The 18421-nt window shown below is 44.7% G+C and overlaps 1 protein-coding gene across 1 annotated transcript; it reads left to right on the forward strand.

Annotated features, from left to right (window-relative positions):
• The first annotated feature begins 575 nt into the window (after positions 1–575).
• THBS1 (thrombospondin 1) lies at positions 576–17343 on the forward strand. Its single transcript, XM_053593377.1, has 22 exons — positions 576–714; positions 1275–1370; positions 1592–2151; positions 3020–3095; positions 3384–3583; positions 3682–3804; positions 4767–4860; positions 6530–6703; positions 7204–7380; positions 7704–7877; positions 8145–8272; positions 8385–8537; positions 9011–9229; positions 9705–9812; positions 10364–10523; positions 10676–10794; positions 12245–12479; positions 12670–12897; positions 13056–13327; positions 13760–13857; positions 13957–14096; positions 15198–17343. Exons 2-22 carry the CDS (start codon positions 1304–1306, stop codon positions 15203–15205), a joined length of 3513 nt encoding a protein of 1170 aa, XP_053449352.1. The 5' UTR covers positions 576–714; positions 1275–1303; the 3' UTR covers positions 15206–17343.
• Positions 17344–18421: the final 1078 nt, after the last annotated feature.

The following is an 18421-nucleotide window of genomic DNA, read 5'->3' on the forward strand; positions in this document are numbered from 1 at the left end:
TCCTCCACCCGCAGGGAAGGATGGATGAGGGTCCACAGGAACCCAACAGGCAGCTGCTTTAACGAATGGTTCTCTCGTGGTCCCATCTCATGGTCCCATTTACCCATCAGTTTTGTTTTGTTTTTGTTTTAACCCAAAGGGGATCCGCCTCAAGGCGCCCGCCCCCCAGCGGCATCCCAAGCACTCAAGGAGACGGGATCGCCTAACAGCCGAGCCGTCCCCCCACAAGTCCTCGGGTGGTCGCTGCCCGGGATGCTCACACGGAACGGCCAGGACCCGCGCGGCGCGAGAGCCAAAGTGCGGAGCCCTTGCGCGCCAAGGCTGCGTGGGCGGGCACCTATTTTCCTGAAACGTTCCAGGGCTGCTGTGCGCCGACCCCACCTCCCCCTCCGCTTTCTAACTGGAAAGCTGCGCGCCAGGAGCCGGGGGGCGGAGAGAGGAGCCCAGACTGCCCCCCGATCCCCACCCCCGGCTTCCTGCCCGGCCGCCGCCCATTGGCCAGAGGAATCCCCAGGAATGCGGCGCCCCCTTTAAAAGCGCACGGCTCCTCCGCCTCGCCAGCCACTGCTCCGGGGCCTGCCTGCCACTTAGGGCTCCTGCGAGCTCCCCCGCGCAGCCTCCGACTCAGGCCGCCCCGGCGCCTCTCCAGGACTTAGTGACCGTCGTTGCTCCCTCGCCCGCCACTCCCGGCCACGGGTCCCCCAGTCCACTCAGGTAAGCTGCCCGGGCTGCCAACGCCAACCACCTGGAGCCCCGAAGCTGAAGCCTCGCAGGAGACCTTGATCCCATCCTCTCCCGCTTCGCCTGCCCCAGCCTGTCCCTCCCAGCTTCTCGGGGACTCTTTTCACGGGAAGCCTTCAGAACCATCCTCTTCAACTTCGGGGGTCCACAAACTAACTCGTCAGGACAGCCCAAGATTTCCTATTCTCCAGGTTCTCCCTAAACCTCCAGGGAAGTCTCTACTTCTCCTACCCACCTCCCCCTCCCCCAGATCGCATCTCCTGATCTTGCTGTTCACCCTCAACTTGCCAGAGAGAAGCCCCCCAAAGACCCCATACTTTAAAACTAGGGTCTCCTCCCTCCACCGCTCTTTTTTTTTTTTTTTTTTTTTTTTTGCTGTGCCCCCTGGAAAGTAAATTGGCGTCCTTCATTTTGGCAAATGAGAGGCCAAAGAGGGAATGGCCAGGGTCAGCCCCGTGCCCAGCCGGCAGGTTTCGCCCACCCTCCCTGCTTGGCTGGACTCTGATCCCAGGCTCTTGTGTTTCCTGCTACAGGCTCCCTGCTGGGCACAAACAGCTCCGCTATGCGGCTGGCCTGGGGACTTGGTGTCCTGCTCCTGCTGCATGTGTGTGGCACCAACCGCATTCCAGGTGAGTCTGGGTGGTACCCTTAGGGGGAGGAGGTCCTGGCTACCCCAGGGTGCCTTTCTTTGACCCTGACTCACATCAAGACGCAGCTTTCCTCTGACCGTAGTGTTGATTCAGCTCTTTCAGTGGTTGCCAGGAGTTTTACCCTGTCCCTCTGGCCTCACCCCTCAAATCTAAGCCCCCCCACCTACAGAGCTCACCGCGCGCCCTCTCCTTTCCAACAGAATCTGGAGGAGACAACAGCGTCTTTGACATCTTTGAACTCACTGGGGCTGCCCGCAAGGGCTCTGGGCGCCGACTGGTTAAAGGCCCCGACCCTTCCAGTCCAGCTTTCCGGATCGAGGATGCCAACCTGATCCCCCCCGTGCCTGATGAGAAGTTCCAAGACCTGGTGGATGCCGTGCGTGCAGAAAAAGGCTTCCTCCTCCTGGCCTCCCTGAGGCAGATGAAAAAGACCCGGGGCACGCTGCTGGCCCTGGAGCGGAAAGACCATTCCGGCCAGGTCTTCAGCATAGTGTCCAATGGCAAGGCGGGCACCCTGGACCTGAGCCTGACTGTGCAGGGGAAGCAGCATGTGGTCTCTGTGGAAGAAGCTCTCCTGGCCACCGGCCAGTGGAAGAGCATCACCCTGTTTGTGCAAGAAGACAGGGCCCAGCTGTACATTGACTGTGAGAAGATGGAGAACGCAGAGCTGGACGTCCCAATCCAAAGCATCTTCACCAGAGACCTGGCCAACATTGCTAGACTCCGCATCGCAAAAGGAGGCGTCAATGACAATTTCCAGGTGAGGTGTCTTCTCAAAGCCCTGCTCTACGGAGTCATCTGCCAGCCAGGTGACCTGCCAGGAGGGCTACAGAAATACTGTCTGTGGACTAAAGCAGTAGTTCTCAAGTTTGGGGGAGCATCATAATCACCTGAGGGCTTGTTAAAGCGCTCACGTTGCTGCACCCCCACACCATTAGTTAGATAGGTCAGGAGTGGGGCCTGAAAATTATATCCCTAACCAGTACCAGGTTAGGGATGTAATGCTGGTGCTGGTGGTCTGGGAACTAAACTTTGAAAACTACCCAAGGAAATAGTTTTCCTGTAATAGCCTGTTCAAGCTTGGTTATTCCACATGCTCGTAAGAAAATAACTCAATTTAAATACATTCCATCAATTTGAATATTGCTTGAAATGTATCACTTTTATGGGCAGAATCAATACCATTTTGCTATTGGATTCTTCATGGGGATGCAGCTGGTCTCAAATAAAAGGTTAAAATAGTGGGTATTTGCTTTTGCAGCTTCTTCCTTGCCTTAACTTCTAGATCTTTGCAACTGTGACTTTGAACTCCCACATATAACTCTTTGACACCAGAAAGTGTCTTTATATCCTGCAGGCTTAGTATCAAATTCCATTTCCTGTGTACACAATAGGCTGATAACTGAATTCTTTGTAAAATATTGAAGACTTGGCAGAAGACATAATTAACATTTTGAAGTTGTTTGGCAGTTTATGTTGCTGTGTTATTCTAACATAAACATCTTAAAATCTTCAAATGGAGCTCTTCTAAGCTTTTAGAACATCTATTGTGTGCTTTCTGCAGTATAGACAGTCTCCTCCCCACCCCCCTCAACAGCCTACAAGTAATGTGTGTCCTCTGCCCACAGGGGGTGCTGCAGAATGTGAGGTTTGTCTTTGGAACCACACCAGAAGACATCCTCAGGAACAAAGGCTGCTCCAGCTGTGAGTACCTCTTTATTATTAGGGCATATGGGGAAATTGGGGGATTTCACAAAACTAGCTGCAAAATTTAAGTGACAGTGGTTGTACCTAAACTACCCCAGGTAACACAGTTAAAAGACATACCAAAGTATGCCTCAAAAGCATACCAGGGTATTCCACATACATCACATCTGCTCACCTGCCTTCCTTGCCCCTAATGAAATGTCTTTTACATCTAAGAACTCAACAGACTGGCTGGTGAGAACATCTGTTTGAAGCCTTTCTCTCCCTTTTTCATTTGTTTATTAGCTACCAATGTCCTTCTTACCCTCGACAATAATGTGGTGAATGGTTCCAGCCCTGCCATCCGCACTAACTACATTGGCCACAAGACAAAGGACCTGCAAGCCATCTGCGGCATCTCCTGTGATGAGCTGTCCAGCATGGTGCTGGAGCTCAGGGGCCTGCGCACCATCGTGACCACACTGCAGGACAGCATCCGCAAAGTGGTCAGTGGCCTCGGCTCCCAGCCCTGAGGGTCTGTCAGAGAGGGTCTCAAAGGGACTGAAAATGAGGTTGGATGCTAATGGTCATTCTCCCCTTGCAGACTGAAGAGAACAAAGAGCTGGCCAACGAGCTGAGGAGGCCTCCCCTCTGCTATCACAATGGAGTGCAGTACAGGAATAATGAGGAGTGGACTGTCGACAGCTGCACCGAGTGTCGCTGTCAGGTAAGGGGTCTTCACCAGTGAAACAACTCACGCCACATCTCTGGGAAAATATTCAAATGGCCACACACATTCTTATGTCCCAAAAGCCTGACCCCAATTGCATCTTTAAGATCCAGGTAAAAATTCAACTCCAAACTCTCAGATGGTTTATCAAAGTATTAATTTTACCCCAGGCTAAGTGTCTAAGAGAACAAATCTACTAAGACATCTGAATAACTTACTTGCTTTAGTTCAAAGGCTAAATATTGAATCTCGTGTAAATAAAAGGGATGCTCCAACTAGGTTTTATTTTTTCCCAACTCTGATTTGCATTCAGCTATGGCACGGAGGTTCCTTTATTACAGTACCAATTGTTGTTGAAATCACTTAGCCTGACATTGTTAGGACCCACTGTCTTTCTAGCTCAGATGGCACTGTATCAGCTGTGTTTGTTTTACTGATACCAGTGGCAGGTGAGTTTAGGGGTTTACCTGGATCATTAAGCAAAGACAAACTTAAATACAAATCATGGAGTACTGAGTTTGGGAGCCGACTTCACTAAACTCCCATTCTTTTCCAAGATAACACAAAGCTAGATCTATAGATGAGGGGAAAAAATTGCTTATGGGTCTTCTTTCCCCTGGAAAATAAAATAGAAGCAATTTAAAAGCTGGGGCTAAATTTCAGATGTAGATTTGACCCACGAGGTCTGTAGGCTCCCCTTGTATGAATTCTTCACACTATTGCTTGCACCCTTGACTGAGTAGCAATCACAAAGAACTCTCCAAGTGACAACTAGCACTAATACTGTCGCTGTCATAGTGGTGGCTGCAAATACAACACAGACAGATCTTCTATCAAAATCATTCCACTAGACCATTTACAGACCACGTTTTGGCTTGTCACGGAAATGTGAACAGTATGCAAACTTCTGATTGTATATGCTTAGTAACCCATTTCCCCTTCATTCTCTTGCCCTGCAGAACTCAGTTACCATCTGCAAAAAGGTGTCCTGCCCCATTATGCCATGCTCCAATGCCACCGTTCCTGACGGAGAATGCTGCCCACGGTGCTGGCGTAAGTTCCCGCAATGGCATAACTGTTCTTCAGTGACTAGGTCAACACTGGAACCCCACCCCCACCTCCAGCATATACTTTTTCATTCAGTTTCTTGCTGCAGCAGCAGGTTAACTGATAGCTCGTCTGCTGTATTCAATCAAAAATTCCATTATGACTAAGTCTGAATCACCCATCTGTATTACAATATAGGGAATAATCTTGTAGGCTATGGGTTCTGAGTTTATGCTCTGAGGAAAGGAGATGAAAACTTAGCAGCAACAACTCTAAGTTGACCTTAGCAGCACACTTAAGAAAAATCTGCTCACCGGAGAAACTGGCAGGCTTATGAGGTGAGCACTGGGCTGAACTGGGCTTACAAGTTTTGCCCATTTCTGCAGATATAGGAGACCCAAAAGCGTAATAGCAATTGGAGTTCCAGAGCACTAAAAGAAACAAGACATTATATTGTTACGTGGCACCTTATCCCCGGGTTTTGTTGCCAGTATAAATTAACCACTTTGCTGAGACAATATTTAATATAGTACAAGTCATAAAGTGATTCATCACGACAGAGATAAGGAAGAAAACAGGAAATTAGAACTTGCCCTTCACATACACAGACACACAGGCCGTGTCTCAGAGCACCAGCCCCATCCAGGGATCATGTTAGAGATATGGGCACTGTCATAACCGTGCATGTATCTATTTCTGCTCAGCATTCACTCAAGATGGGGGTTAAAGGGAACAAAGTTAGCTGGAACAGAATTCTTAACTTGAATCAGGAATTGCTGAGAACACGTACAGCTAATGAGAAAAGAAAACAAGTTCTCTCTCTCCTGTCTGATACGACTAGATGGGATTGTGGTCATGGAGCCTGGGCAGATGGTAAACAAACACATTGTCCTCTTGTGAAAATATGTGCAGAGAGGGCCCCACATGCTAGGGTGAGAGGAACAACAAACTGACTGACCCCATGGCCAAGTTGGAGCTGGAGCTGCCTTCAAGTGCATCTGTCAAACACGTGGTCTATGGCTCCCCTGATGGTCAAAGAGAGTCCTCTAAGCCTCCTACAACTCGAGTCCTCTTGGAAGCCTGAGACTAGACATGCCTACTCAGATATCTTAAGTCACCAAAGCAAAACTCATTCGAAATGCTGAGAGAGGAAAAGAAAAACAATGGACAGAAGAACACCAGCCCAGGCAAAGGGTGAAAGGGTGCAGTCCCCCCAGTGCTACACACACCATGACCTGGGATAGACCCCTTGGCTTTTGGCACAAGAAATATATTGCTCTTCATCCTGTGCAACTGAAACTGTGTATCCTCTGATATTAAATTCCAGAGAGCTCATACACAGACCAATGATAACTATACTTAAGGTCCTGCATGATACGCTTGAAACTTGCAAAAAGGGTCGGTCTTAAATCACCACCAAAAAAACCATATCCATCACCTCCCAATTACCTTTATTAGTTGAACAGAGGTAATCACATCAAAATGTTTATCAAAACATAAGATACAGCTTAAATATATTCAATATTTATTTATCAGTGATACTTCAGTAAAGCTCAGAAAATAATATCAGAAGGAAATACATAGCTTTATGTTGCTTTTCACCTTCTGGCAAGTGAAGGGCCCACAATAGTTTGCCTAAAGCATCGTGTACTAAGCGAGCCTCTTTCTCCTACAGCGAGTGACTCTGCAGACGATGGCTGGTCTCCATGGTCTGAGTGGACCTCCTGCTCTGTGACCTGTGGCAATGGGATTCAGCAGCGCGGCCGTTCCTGCGACAGCCTCAACAACCGCTGCGAGGGCTCCTCGGTCCAGACACGGACCTGCCACATTCAGGAGTGTGACAAGAGATGTAGGTATCTTAGCCACTTCGGCATGTAGAGAACTGACCTGTCCTTATTGTCATCACCAGCAGCAGTTCCACAGCATGGAGGTTAAGGGCTTGTAGAATCTCTGGATCTGAATCCCACTTCTACCACTTACTTGTTCATGCTTGAACACAACTTACCCTCTTGGAGGTTCTTTCCTCCTCTGCAACTTGGGGATAATAATAGTTCTTGATTAGTTTGAGCATTTTATTTAGATAGTACATGTAAAGCAGTCAGCATTGAGGTTGGCTCATAGTAAGCACCCTGCAAATGTTAGTTTATTAACAGCAACCCATAAAAACAGCTAATTACCTGTTCTCTGGTAGAAATATCATGTTGATATTTGGACATGTGAGTTAAGGGCCAATTTCTGTGTGCACATGTATGTACATACTCCACACCAGGTTTATATGCTCCCAAGGAGAGCGTCTGTGTGGCCAGCTCTAAGCCAGCACCATTTATAACCATCAGCTTTGTACTTTAGTTAAACAGGACGGCGGCTGGAGCCACTGGTCTCCATGGTCCTCTTGTTCTGTGACGTGTGGTGATGGTGTGATCACAAGGATCCGGCTCTGCAACTCTCCCAGCCCCCAGATGAATGGGAAACCATGTGAAGGCGAAGCTCGGGAGACCAAAGCCTGCAAGAAGGATGCCTGCCCCAGTAAGTGTGTGCTCCGCTGCAGGCTGCCCATGGGCAGAGGCTCTGCCCAGCTGGCAGCCTGGCGTGCACAACCTCTGGGTCAGTAGGTCATAGAGGGGAGAGGTTACGTACTAGAGAAACAAACAGAAGCCAAGTCCTGCACACTCAGCAGCTTCTTTTAATGAAAAATAGAAAGAAAATCATTTCAAATTCATCCTCTTCCCAAACATTCTTTCCGTGTGTCAGGGTAGCAGAGGTTTCTTGAACAGGCTTAGAATAATCTATGATAGGTTAAGTGTTTGAAAATTGATCTCGATTTTTGCATATGGTTCACTTTTTTACAGTCAATGGAGGCTGGGGTCCCTGGTCACTGTGGGACATCTGTTCTGTCACCTGTGGAGGAGGGGTACAGAAACGTAGCCGGCTCTGCAACAACCCCACACCACAGTTTGGAGGCAAGGACTGCATTGGTGACGTCTCGGAAAACCAGATCTGCAACAAGCAGGACTGTCCAATTGGTGAGCCGCGCAGCCCCGGCAGAGTCCCCCTGGGAGCTTGTTATGGTGCTGAAGGCTGCAGCCAGCCTGCAAGGGGGCTCCACCTTCTGCTTGTCCTGAGCGCCTTGATCACTCTAAAATGCAGGTGGATTTCCTAATCCCAGCATGCTGTTGGTTACACAGACCCCATGGTATCTTACACCCTATTGTATTGTAAGTGCCCAGCTTGGGAGTGACAGCAGCTTAGACCAACCATTCACTGTCCACATCTCTCTCACCTTGTCTCAGATGGATGCTTGTCCAATCCTTGCTTTGCGGGTACCAAGTGCACCAGCTACCCTGATGGCAGCTGGAAGTGTGGCGCTTGCCCCCCTGGTTACAGTGGAAATGGCGTCCAATGCAAAGATGTTGATGAGGTGAGAACTGAGGGCTGACAGTTGCTGGGTCTAGGAAAGCGGCTGACCTGTCCTAGGTCACTTCCTATGGCAGTGTTTCCTGAACATGAGCACACTCTGGTCTCCTCCACAGTGCAAAGAAGTGCCCGATGCCTGCTTCAACCACAATGGGGAGCACAGGTGTGAGAACACAGACCCCGGCTACAACTGCCTGCCCTGCCCGCCGCGCTTCACCGGCTCCCAGCCCTTCGGCCGGGGCGTCGAGCATGCCACGGCCAACAAGCAGGTACAGCAGACAAGACCAGCAGGTAGACTAGCAGACCAGCCTCGGCCAAAAACACTGGGAAAGGAAGGAGTTGAATTTCAGACCCTTCACAAAAAACAGGGAAGGGCAAGGAATGTACAGCCTAGTTTTAGGAACATGACTAGAAAATCCATGGTAAATCCTGCAACAGAAAAATAGCCCCACCATATTTGAAAATGCTGCTCTGGATTGCAAATGCTGCTCTGGAGTAAGTTGTGAGCAGATGGGCTTGTAAATGCTAAGCCATTTTAAGAAAAAAATATAAAGCCAAGTTCATGTGCAGAGTTTGCCTGTAGCATTCTCAGAGGGAGAAGGGGGAGGACAGACGCAGCCCACCCTCTTCCACGTGGAGCCTCTGTTTACCCTGAGATGACAGGGGCCTGGACTCCTCTGGGTTCCACTCTCTCTGAGGACTCACAAGGGATGTGTGCTAACATCGGGATGGGTACCCACAGGTGTGCAAGCCTCGAAACCCCTGCATGGACGGGACACATGACTGCAACAAGAATGCCAAGTGCAACTACCTGGGCCACTACAGCGACCCCATGTACCGCTGTGAGTGCAAGCCCGGCTACGCTGGCAATGGCATCATCTGTGGGGAGGACACGGACCTGGACGGCTGGCCCAACGAGAACCTGGTGTGCGTGGCCAACGCCACTTACCACTGCAAAAAGGTAGTGCCAGCTTCTCTCGTGTGTCTGCAGAAAGAGGGCCCGATTCCCATCAAAAGAACATGCTAAGGATTTTAAATAGTTTAAAAATGAAACTGAAAGATTAAATCTCTCAAAGGCAATGGGCATTAATTCCTATTGAGATTAAACTATTTGGTGCCAAAAACATGAAGGAGGAAGGCTCTTTCAGTAATTGAGTTCCATAGTTGATTTGTTTACCCAAAAAAAAAATGTCCAGTACTCTAATAGCAGCAGAGTAGGACTTGTGTTCACAGCATCTAAAAAGCCTGGAGCATTGATACAAATTTTATATATATTTCCCCCATGAAAACATTTATATTTGTTTTCCCATAAAAAGTATACACTGTTACAGGGCAGCCTTCTGTTGTTCTATTTGGAATGTCCAGATTCACTCTCTCAGGTGTGAGCCGAGCAACAGGAATGTAAACTGTAACTACATTGTGTTTTCTTTTTCCAGGATAATTGCCCCAACCTTCCCAATTCAGGGCAGGAAGACTATGACAAGGATGGAATTGGCGATGCCTGTGATGATGACGATGACAATGATAAAATTCCAGATGATAGGGTAAAACCAAAATGTCTTCCATTCCTCCATCATCAGCAGCTAGAAACACTTTAAGATTCAAGGAAATTACAGGATCATAGCAAAAAATATACCAAATTGATGCAATGAAAATTTCAAATTATCCAATGTGTTTCAGTAGTGTGAGGATGTAGATGTTACCAAGCAAATTTTTAAATAAGAGTTTTGTTTCTCGTTATAACTTTTTTTTCACCTGCTTGAGAGAGAAATCACAGTGAATAAACGCATGACACTTTGCTCCCCAGATTCATTTCAAATGCCACATCTGCATTTATTTTGGGCACACTGAGATTATAGTTTACATCTCACTCGTAACTAACAGGAATCCTTTTTCTTTCATTATGTCCTGCTTTTAACTTTTGTAGTGATCATTTTACACCGAGTAAGTATAATTTTACACTGAGTATTCAATTAACATATCCACTAAGTAGAAAATAATGACATGTTTTTGCAGTTTTATACATATTTTGCATGGGATTTGAGACTTGAGCCAGTTTCACTAACAAATAAGTGCTCCATTTCTTTCTTTGCAGGACAACTGTCCATTCCATTACAACCCAGCCCAGTATGACTATGACAGAGATGATGTGGGAGACCGCTGTGACAACTGCCCCTACAACCACAACCCGGATCAGGCAGACACCGACAACAACGGGGAGGGAGATGCCTGTGCTGCGGACATTGACGGGGACGGTGAGATGCTCCCTCACTCAGCAGGCCCAAGGGGGACAGGGACATGAACACCTTTCAGCTTGGTCTTCTTTAGTCTTGGCCATTAGTATATGGTTTGGTTAAAACATCGAAGGCTGAGATCCCAGCTCTTATATGTCCCCTGTCCTTTGCAGGTATCCTGAATGAAAGGGACAACTGCCAGTATGTGTACAATGTGGACCAGAGGGACACTGACATGGATGGGGTTGGAGATCAGTGTGACAACTGCCCCTTGGAACACAATCCAGATCAGGTAGGTGGACTCCCTCCACGGTCTTTCACCAAAATGTTGAAGTCTCCCTTTATACTTTCATTACCATGTTTTCACAGCCAATTGCAATAAGTTTGTGTAAACAGTTTGCGTGATATGAGCTCCTTGTAAACCTTTCAGTCTTCTATAAGAAAGCCTGTTTGATTTCCTCAATCTACCCTTGTAAGATAGATTATACAAAGCAGAGATCTGTAAGGGACAAGCCTACGACAGTTTAATCATACGTAAGACCGGGAGAAGGGGAAAAAATGCGTAAGAAAAATAACCATTTTCTTGCCTAATCTAACTGTTAAAAAAAAAAAAAATTACCAAACTAAGAATAAGTCTAAAACCTGGAGGAAAAACTCCTGTTTGTCATTATTCAAGTTTCTGGAATTACAAACCAATCCGTCTTTACCCATGCTAGGGAGTGCTACAAATACACATTACACAGAACAGGATTCCCATGTGAAAGTATTTCTCTTTTTTTGTGTAATGTCCCAACATTATGTTCTACCGATATAAGTTAAAAGAAGGCTTTTGTTTTCTAAAATGCATTGTTCTGGAAGCTTAGAAACCACTTTTTAAAAATGGTAATATTTTTTACTAGAGTAAAAAAATGAGAAATCTAGCTCCTAATATTTGCTCTTGTGAAGTTCTGTCAAGCAAAGAGCAACAAGATGAATTGCTCTGGAACCATGGGGGGGGGGGGCCTTTGCTCATGGCACTAAGGGTCATCTATTTTACATTGGGACTGACCATAAATTAAATTCTTCCAATATCGTTTAACTTCATTGGATGATTTTTATCTCCTCAGATTGAAATAAGTTTTGTAACAAAATTCAAGCATCATGTAAAAAATCTCATAAGCAAAGAGCATAAACATCGGCAAGAAAAATGCCCATTTGTACATAAACAGTCTGTAAACCTCCCAGGCCTACTGAGTAATGTAAAGTACTCTCAGGAAAAACTACTTAGAAAAAACTTATGATTCCACCTAAGCCAAGCGATGATTAGATGCATAAAACCAAATACCAATCATAATAATTGATTCCTATCCCTCATATTACCCAGACAGTAGACACAGAAAGAAATGGCAGTTCCCATGACTTCATGATCTAGAGAAGTTGACATCTCAACAAAACATATACAAAGAATTTATGAACCATTGACACTGCATTCCACTGTTAGGAAATAATCTATTTAATTTTATTTAGACAGCTATATTTTTTTTAAAACTCTCAAATATCTCTTCTCAGTATTTTATATGAAAACAGGGATAAAAAACCTTTTAAAATTGCTATTACTATCTTTCTGCGGTAATATATAAGTAGACCTGAATGCCCACTCACCATCTCAAACACTGGAGAACTTTCCCTGTTGTAGGGGCATAAGTTCTCCTTCACATTAGAGATTTACATTTACATTTACCCTCCACTTTCGTCTCTTTCAGCTGGACTCTGACTCAGACCGCATTGGCGATACCTGTGACAATAATCAGGATATTGATGAGGACGGCCACCAGAACAACCTGGATAACTGTCCCTACGTGCCCAATGCCAACCAGGCTGACCATGATAAAGATGGAAAGGGAGATGCCTGTGACCATGATGATGACAATGATGGCATTCCTGATGACAGGGACAACTGCAGACTGGTGCCCAATCCTGACCAGAAGGACTCTGACGGTGAGTCAGTGGAACTACTTTTAAGAGGGCAACATACCAGGGCTGCCTAGATTGAGAAAATAAAACCAAAGCGGAGTGCTTTTGAGAGGTTAAGGGGGCTAGATGCCAACGCTGACCAGGCAGTGAATTTCTGATACCAGTCGTGATAGCATTTCAGAATTTCAATGAACCTTTGCTTTTTGGACCTTAGGTGACGGTCGAGGTGATGCTTGCAAAGATGATTTTGACCATGACAGTGTGCCAGACATTGATGACATCTGTCCTGAGAATGTTGATATCAGTGAGACTGATTTCCGCCGATTCCAGATGATTCCTCTCGATCCTAAAGGGACATCCCAAAATGACCCTAACTGGGTTGTACGCCATCAGGGTAAAGAACTTGTCCAGACTGTCAACTGTGATCCTGGACTTGCTATAGGTACGCACTGAGTTCTTCAGTCAAGAAGCTAATGCATGCAAGGCGGGGGGAAGCAAATGTAAAACCTGACAATTTCATCTGTCCCTGTGGGTGTTAAAGAGATGTGGGAACCTTCTAAAGGCTGCACATTTGAACCTACCTCTGACCTCATCTTCCAGGTTACGATGAGTTTAATGCTGTAGACTTCAGTGGCACCTTCTTCATCAACACCGAAAGGGACGATGACTATGCCGGATTTGTTTTTGGCTACCAGTCCAGCAGTCGCTTCTATGTTGTCATGTGGAAACAAGTCACCCAGTCCTACTGGGACACCAACCCCACCAGGGCTCAGGGATATTCAGGCCTTTCTGTGAAAGTCGTCAACTCCACCACAGGGCCTGGTGAGCACCTGCGGAATGCCCTGTGGCACACAGGAAACACCCCTGGCCAGGTAGGAAGCAACGCTCTGCAGAAGGGAAAGAGTTGATGGGTGCCTGACGAGCGCTGGGGACACTATGCTTTGACTGAGACTCCTAATCGGGAGTCTTTATATAAAGTTCCCAGCAGCATCAATTGCAGCGTTAAGCTCTGCTTTGTAAAAACACAATAGTGTCTGTCTGAGAGGGGAGTTTGCTGTGACCACGAGTTGCCCTTTAAATCTGAAGGTAGTTTCAGCCTTTACAAACAAAAGAGCCCCCGACCTGTCTGTCTGCCCTATGCACATTCAGTGGCCTACAACAAAGTCGGGAGGCCTAGGAAGGAGCCTGCATTGCAGCCCGATAAGTTGGGTCAACTCAGTCCCTTCCAAGCACTGTTTCTTATGGAATGAAATACAAATCTTCTCCTGATGGAGCTGTGTTTCAACCTTTGCTTTGTCCTTCAGGTGCGCACTCTGTGGCATGACCCCCGCCACATAGGCTGGAAAGATTTCACCGCCTACAGATGGCGTCTCAGCCACAGGCCAAAGACAGGTTTCATTAGGTAAGAGCTCACTGATTAAATGTCTCTTATAATAACACTCACAGGCAAAAAGACAAAAAGTATCAGTGTCACTAATGAGATTTTTCTTTGTCCCTACAGAGTGGTGATGTATGAAGGGAAGAAAATCATGGCCGACTCGGGACCCCTCTATGACAAAACCTATGCTGGTGGTAGACTAGGGATGTTTGTCTTCTCGCAAGAAATGGTGTTCTTCTCGGACCTGAAATATGAATGTAGAGGTATGAACACCGTTACAGCGAATGTACAGCTGACATCTCTAATTCAGACCAATATCGAGGATGACAAAGATGGGGGAGTCTGATTAAAGACTATTTTAGAGACAGAGTTATTTGTATTTTGCTTTTGAAGACGCACCAACAAAAATGAAATAATGCTTCTGCACTGTAGCCTATGAAATCCTGAATCTTTATTATAATTTACTTAACAATCTTTGTGGGTTTTTTCCATACATGGTACAAAGGAAAACTGTAGATAAACTCTTGAACAAATTAGACTGCATTAATAATACTTTTCATGCAGTTGTATATGTTTATTTATCTTACACACTGCTTAGAATGTTATTAATGCCATCAGAGCACAAATTATTTCACAACTTTTCACCATATATACAGAAGGGGAACGAATGTTGCCTTCATACTGGCACATTAAATTAATTTTCACTATTAACCTTAGTGGTTTTTTTTCTTCTTTCTTTTTTACTCAGTGATTATTTAGCCTCTCTCTGAGTCCAGCATTGGACCTACCACAGAATAAGTGCTAAATAAATATTTAGTGGACCAAAATCAGATAGTAACAAGATCAGAGTAAAGAAAAATGGCTGTTGTTAATCAAAACATGTTTAAAATTATGATGTAACTTTTGAGTCTGAATTTTTTAAATATACTCCCGAAACTTTTAACACTAAGGCCTTAGTAAGTACAATGTAAGTTCTGGAGGGTCGTGCTTTGCCCATCTCCTGCCCATCAATGCTTGCTATTAAAATTAAATGTTAATATGTTTGAGCAATCTTGAATTAAAATTTGGTCATTATAAAAGGGCTATTCCAAATAGCCGGGCGTTGTGGCGGGCGCCTGTAGTCCCAGCTGCTCGGGAGGCTGAGGCAAGAGAATCGCGTAAGCCCAAGAGCTGGAGGTTGCTGTGAGCCATGTGACGCCACGGCACTCTACCCGAGGGCGGTACAGTGAGACTCTGTCTCTACAAAAAAAAAAAAAGGGCTATTCCTAGGTTGTTAATTTATTAACTGATAGTAAGATAACCATGTCTTTATGAATTGGTTTTCACCAATTTATTTACTTACATTGTTTGTTTGTATTGAATAGATTCCTAATCAGCAAACTCGATCGAGGACTGATGGTAACCAATGCTGGTAACCAATGCTGGTAACCAATGCATGGTTCCACCTTTTGGAACCATGGGCTTGAGAAAACCCCCAGGATCTCTTCTCCTTGTCTTCCTTTTTTCTCTGCTTGCATCAGCGTGGACTCCTAGAACATGTGACTTGCCTCGAGAAAATGCAGTTTTCAAAAAGAGACTCAGCATTCAGCCTCCAGTGAATGAGAAGACATCTTCCAAGAATACAAACAATGACTTTGGTTTGCTTTTGAAAAAGCAAAAGCTTCTACTCGCTTCATTGGGAAGGTGCCCTCTCCACTCTGCTTTTGTCACAGAGCAGGGAGCTATTGTGAGGCTCTCAGAGCAGTGGACTCAAAAGCATTTTCAGGCTTGTAAGAGAAGGGAGGACTCACCAGAATTAGCAAACAAAACCACCCTGACATCCTCCCTTAGGAACAGGGGGAGCAGGGGCCAGAGCACTAAGGGGAGAGCACGTACCCGAGAGACGACTGTGTGAAGAAAACACGGAGGAACTGTTACATGGTCGGTACTAAGTCATTTTCAGGGGATTGAAAGACTCTTGCTGGATTTCATGATGCTGACCCATGTGTTGGCTGATTAACCCGCGTAAATAGGCACTTAAACAAGAGCAGGGAGGGGAGAAGACTGGCTTCTGGACTTCCTCCCTGACCTTACCCCTTATGTATCACCTGTAGTTGCTAAAACAGGGAGTCAGGATTAAACTAGTGCACAGCAACGCTGGCTGCCACTGCCGGCTCACATTGAAATTGTTGGTTTTATTACAGATGTAGCTTGTGCAGATGTAGCAGGAAAACAGGAAAACCTACCATCTCAGTGAGCACCAGCTGCCTCCCCAGGGCGGGCCAGCTGTGCTTATATTTTTATGGTTAAAAAGGCACAAAATTATTATCAACCTAACATTCCTTTTCTCCTTTTTTTCCTAAATTATATAGTTTTCCAATTCTCTCTTTTGGACTGTAGATTTTTTTTTTTTTAACAAATGCTTTACAGTGTAAAATATTTATTTTTTAATTCTTCTGGAAGATCTGGTTGAAGGATAATTCATGGAGAAGGAAGAAGCGGAAGGACTATCCATATCATCTTTGTTAGGAGTCTTCATGACTATAAGATTGTAAATATGGATTATTTATTAACTCCGTTCTGCCTGGAATTTAGGTTTCATGTGGAAAGTGTTTGAGAGCAGGTAGTTGAAATTTATCAGCAAATCTCCTACAAAAATGGCACAAAAAAAATCAGCAGAACAATCTGTTCTTCCCTTTGTGCTGAGAATGAATGTTTTGGGGATTCTTTTTTTTATTTTTGTATAGTCTTGACTTTTCAAGTGGAATTAGTTGGTTAGGCGTTTACAAATGTTGTAGATTGCAAAGAAAGCCACGTGGTCTTCCATACTGTTTCACCCCATCCCTCGTGCCTGTTTCCAGGGAGAAGGAAAGTGTATACACTTTTTTTTTTTTTCATTTTTCCAAAAGAAAAAAAATGACAAACGTGAAACTTATATACAAATATTACCTCATTTGTTGTGTGACTGAGTAGAGAATTTTGGGATCAAGCAGAAAGAGTTAAAGTGTCTAACAAAGCTACTGTAGTACCTAAAAAAAAAAAAAAAAAAGTCAGTGTTGTACATAGTATAAAAACTCTTTGCGGAAAAGTATTCCCAATAAGGAAATAGCATTGAAATGTTAAATACCATTTCTGAAAGTTATGTTTTTTTCTGTCATCTTTGTATACCATTGCTTTATTTTTATAAATTATTTTCTCATTGCCATTGGAATAGTAATCTCAGATTGTGTAGATACGCTATTTAAGTAATTTATCAGGAAATACTGCCTGTAGAGTTAGTATTTCTATTTTTATATAATGTTTGCACACTGAATTGAAGAATTGTTGTTTTTCTCTTTTGTTTTGTTTTGATTTATTTTGTTTGCTTTCCCCCCACCCAACTTTTTACTATTTGCCAATACCTTTTTCTAGGGATGTGCTTTTTTTGTACACATTTTTACCCATTTTACATGCTAAAGCAGTGTAAGTTGTATATTACTGTTTCTTACGTATAAGGAACAACAATAAATCATATGGGAATTTATATTTATACTTACTGTATCTATGTTTATTTGTTCTGTTGGCTTTGTGTTATGGAGATCTGGGTAAATGCCATTCTTAAATAATATACCCAAAAAGAAATCACAGTAGATGACAGTCACAATCACAGTTTCTATTTGATTTAGAAAGACTGAATTTGCTCAGGCTTAGGCTGAGATGGTGGTGGGTTTGTGGAATAAAAGAACAAAATAATAAATTAGCCTGCTGTATTGAAAACATAAAAGAGAAATGACCCCTAAGTCGAGGGTCTTAAAAGAATAGAATTTCATATTTTATTAATCTTTTTCAAATTCTAGTTCTGTCTCTAAAAAGAATAGAAACATAAGAACAGCTTTGAAGCACATGCAACTCTTGGAGCTGCGTTTTCTTTTTTTTTAAGAGATAGAGTCTCACTTTGTCATCCTCGTTAGAGTGCTGTGGCGTCACAGTTCACAGCAACCACCAACTCCTGGGCTTAGGCAATTCTCTTGCCTCAGCCTCCCAAGTAGCTCAGACTACAGGCACCCGCCACAACGCCCGGCTATTTTTTGTGGTAGTTTGGGGCCAGGTTTGAACCTGCCACCCTCGGTATATAGGGCCGGCACTAAGCCACAGCCACCGCCCGGAGCTGCGTTTTCTAACCCATGAATGATGCCACTGAGTAGACAGCATGAGGTCATGTTATGGAGAAACTGTGAAACTAAATGTGTATCAGGGAGGAATCATCGTCGAAAAGTTGATCCAGGCATTATAGGTATCACCTTTTGTAGAATGAATTCCACCTTTCATGAAAAACAGATAACCAAAGAAGAAAAATTTGCAAAGAATACATGAGAGAGTGAATGAGTGTACATATAAGTATCAGATTATTTTGTGAAAAGAAGACCCAACTGTAACCATAAGCAGAACTTGTTTGATTTTTGGATGGGCTGATCATGAATGTGGAATGCTGACCAATCCATTTCCAAGTTTAATAAAAATAGATCAAGAAGAAATTTTATGACTATGTCACTGTGTGACACACCTTTTGGGGGCATGACACAGTTATACGAGGGACTTTACCTAACAAATGCAATCAGTGTAACCTGGT

Source organism: Nycticebus coucang, chromosome 6, assembly GCF_027406575.1.
Source record: "Nycticebus coucang isolate mNycCou1 chromosome 6, mNycCou1.pri, whole genome shotgun sequence".
NCBI lineage: Eukaryota > Metazoa > Chordata > Mammalia > Primates > Lorisidae > Nycticebus > Nycticebus coucang.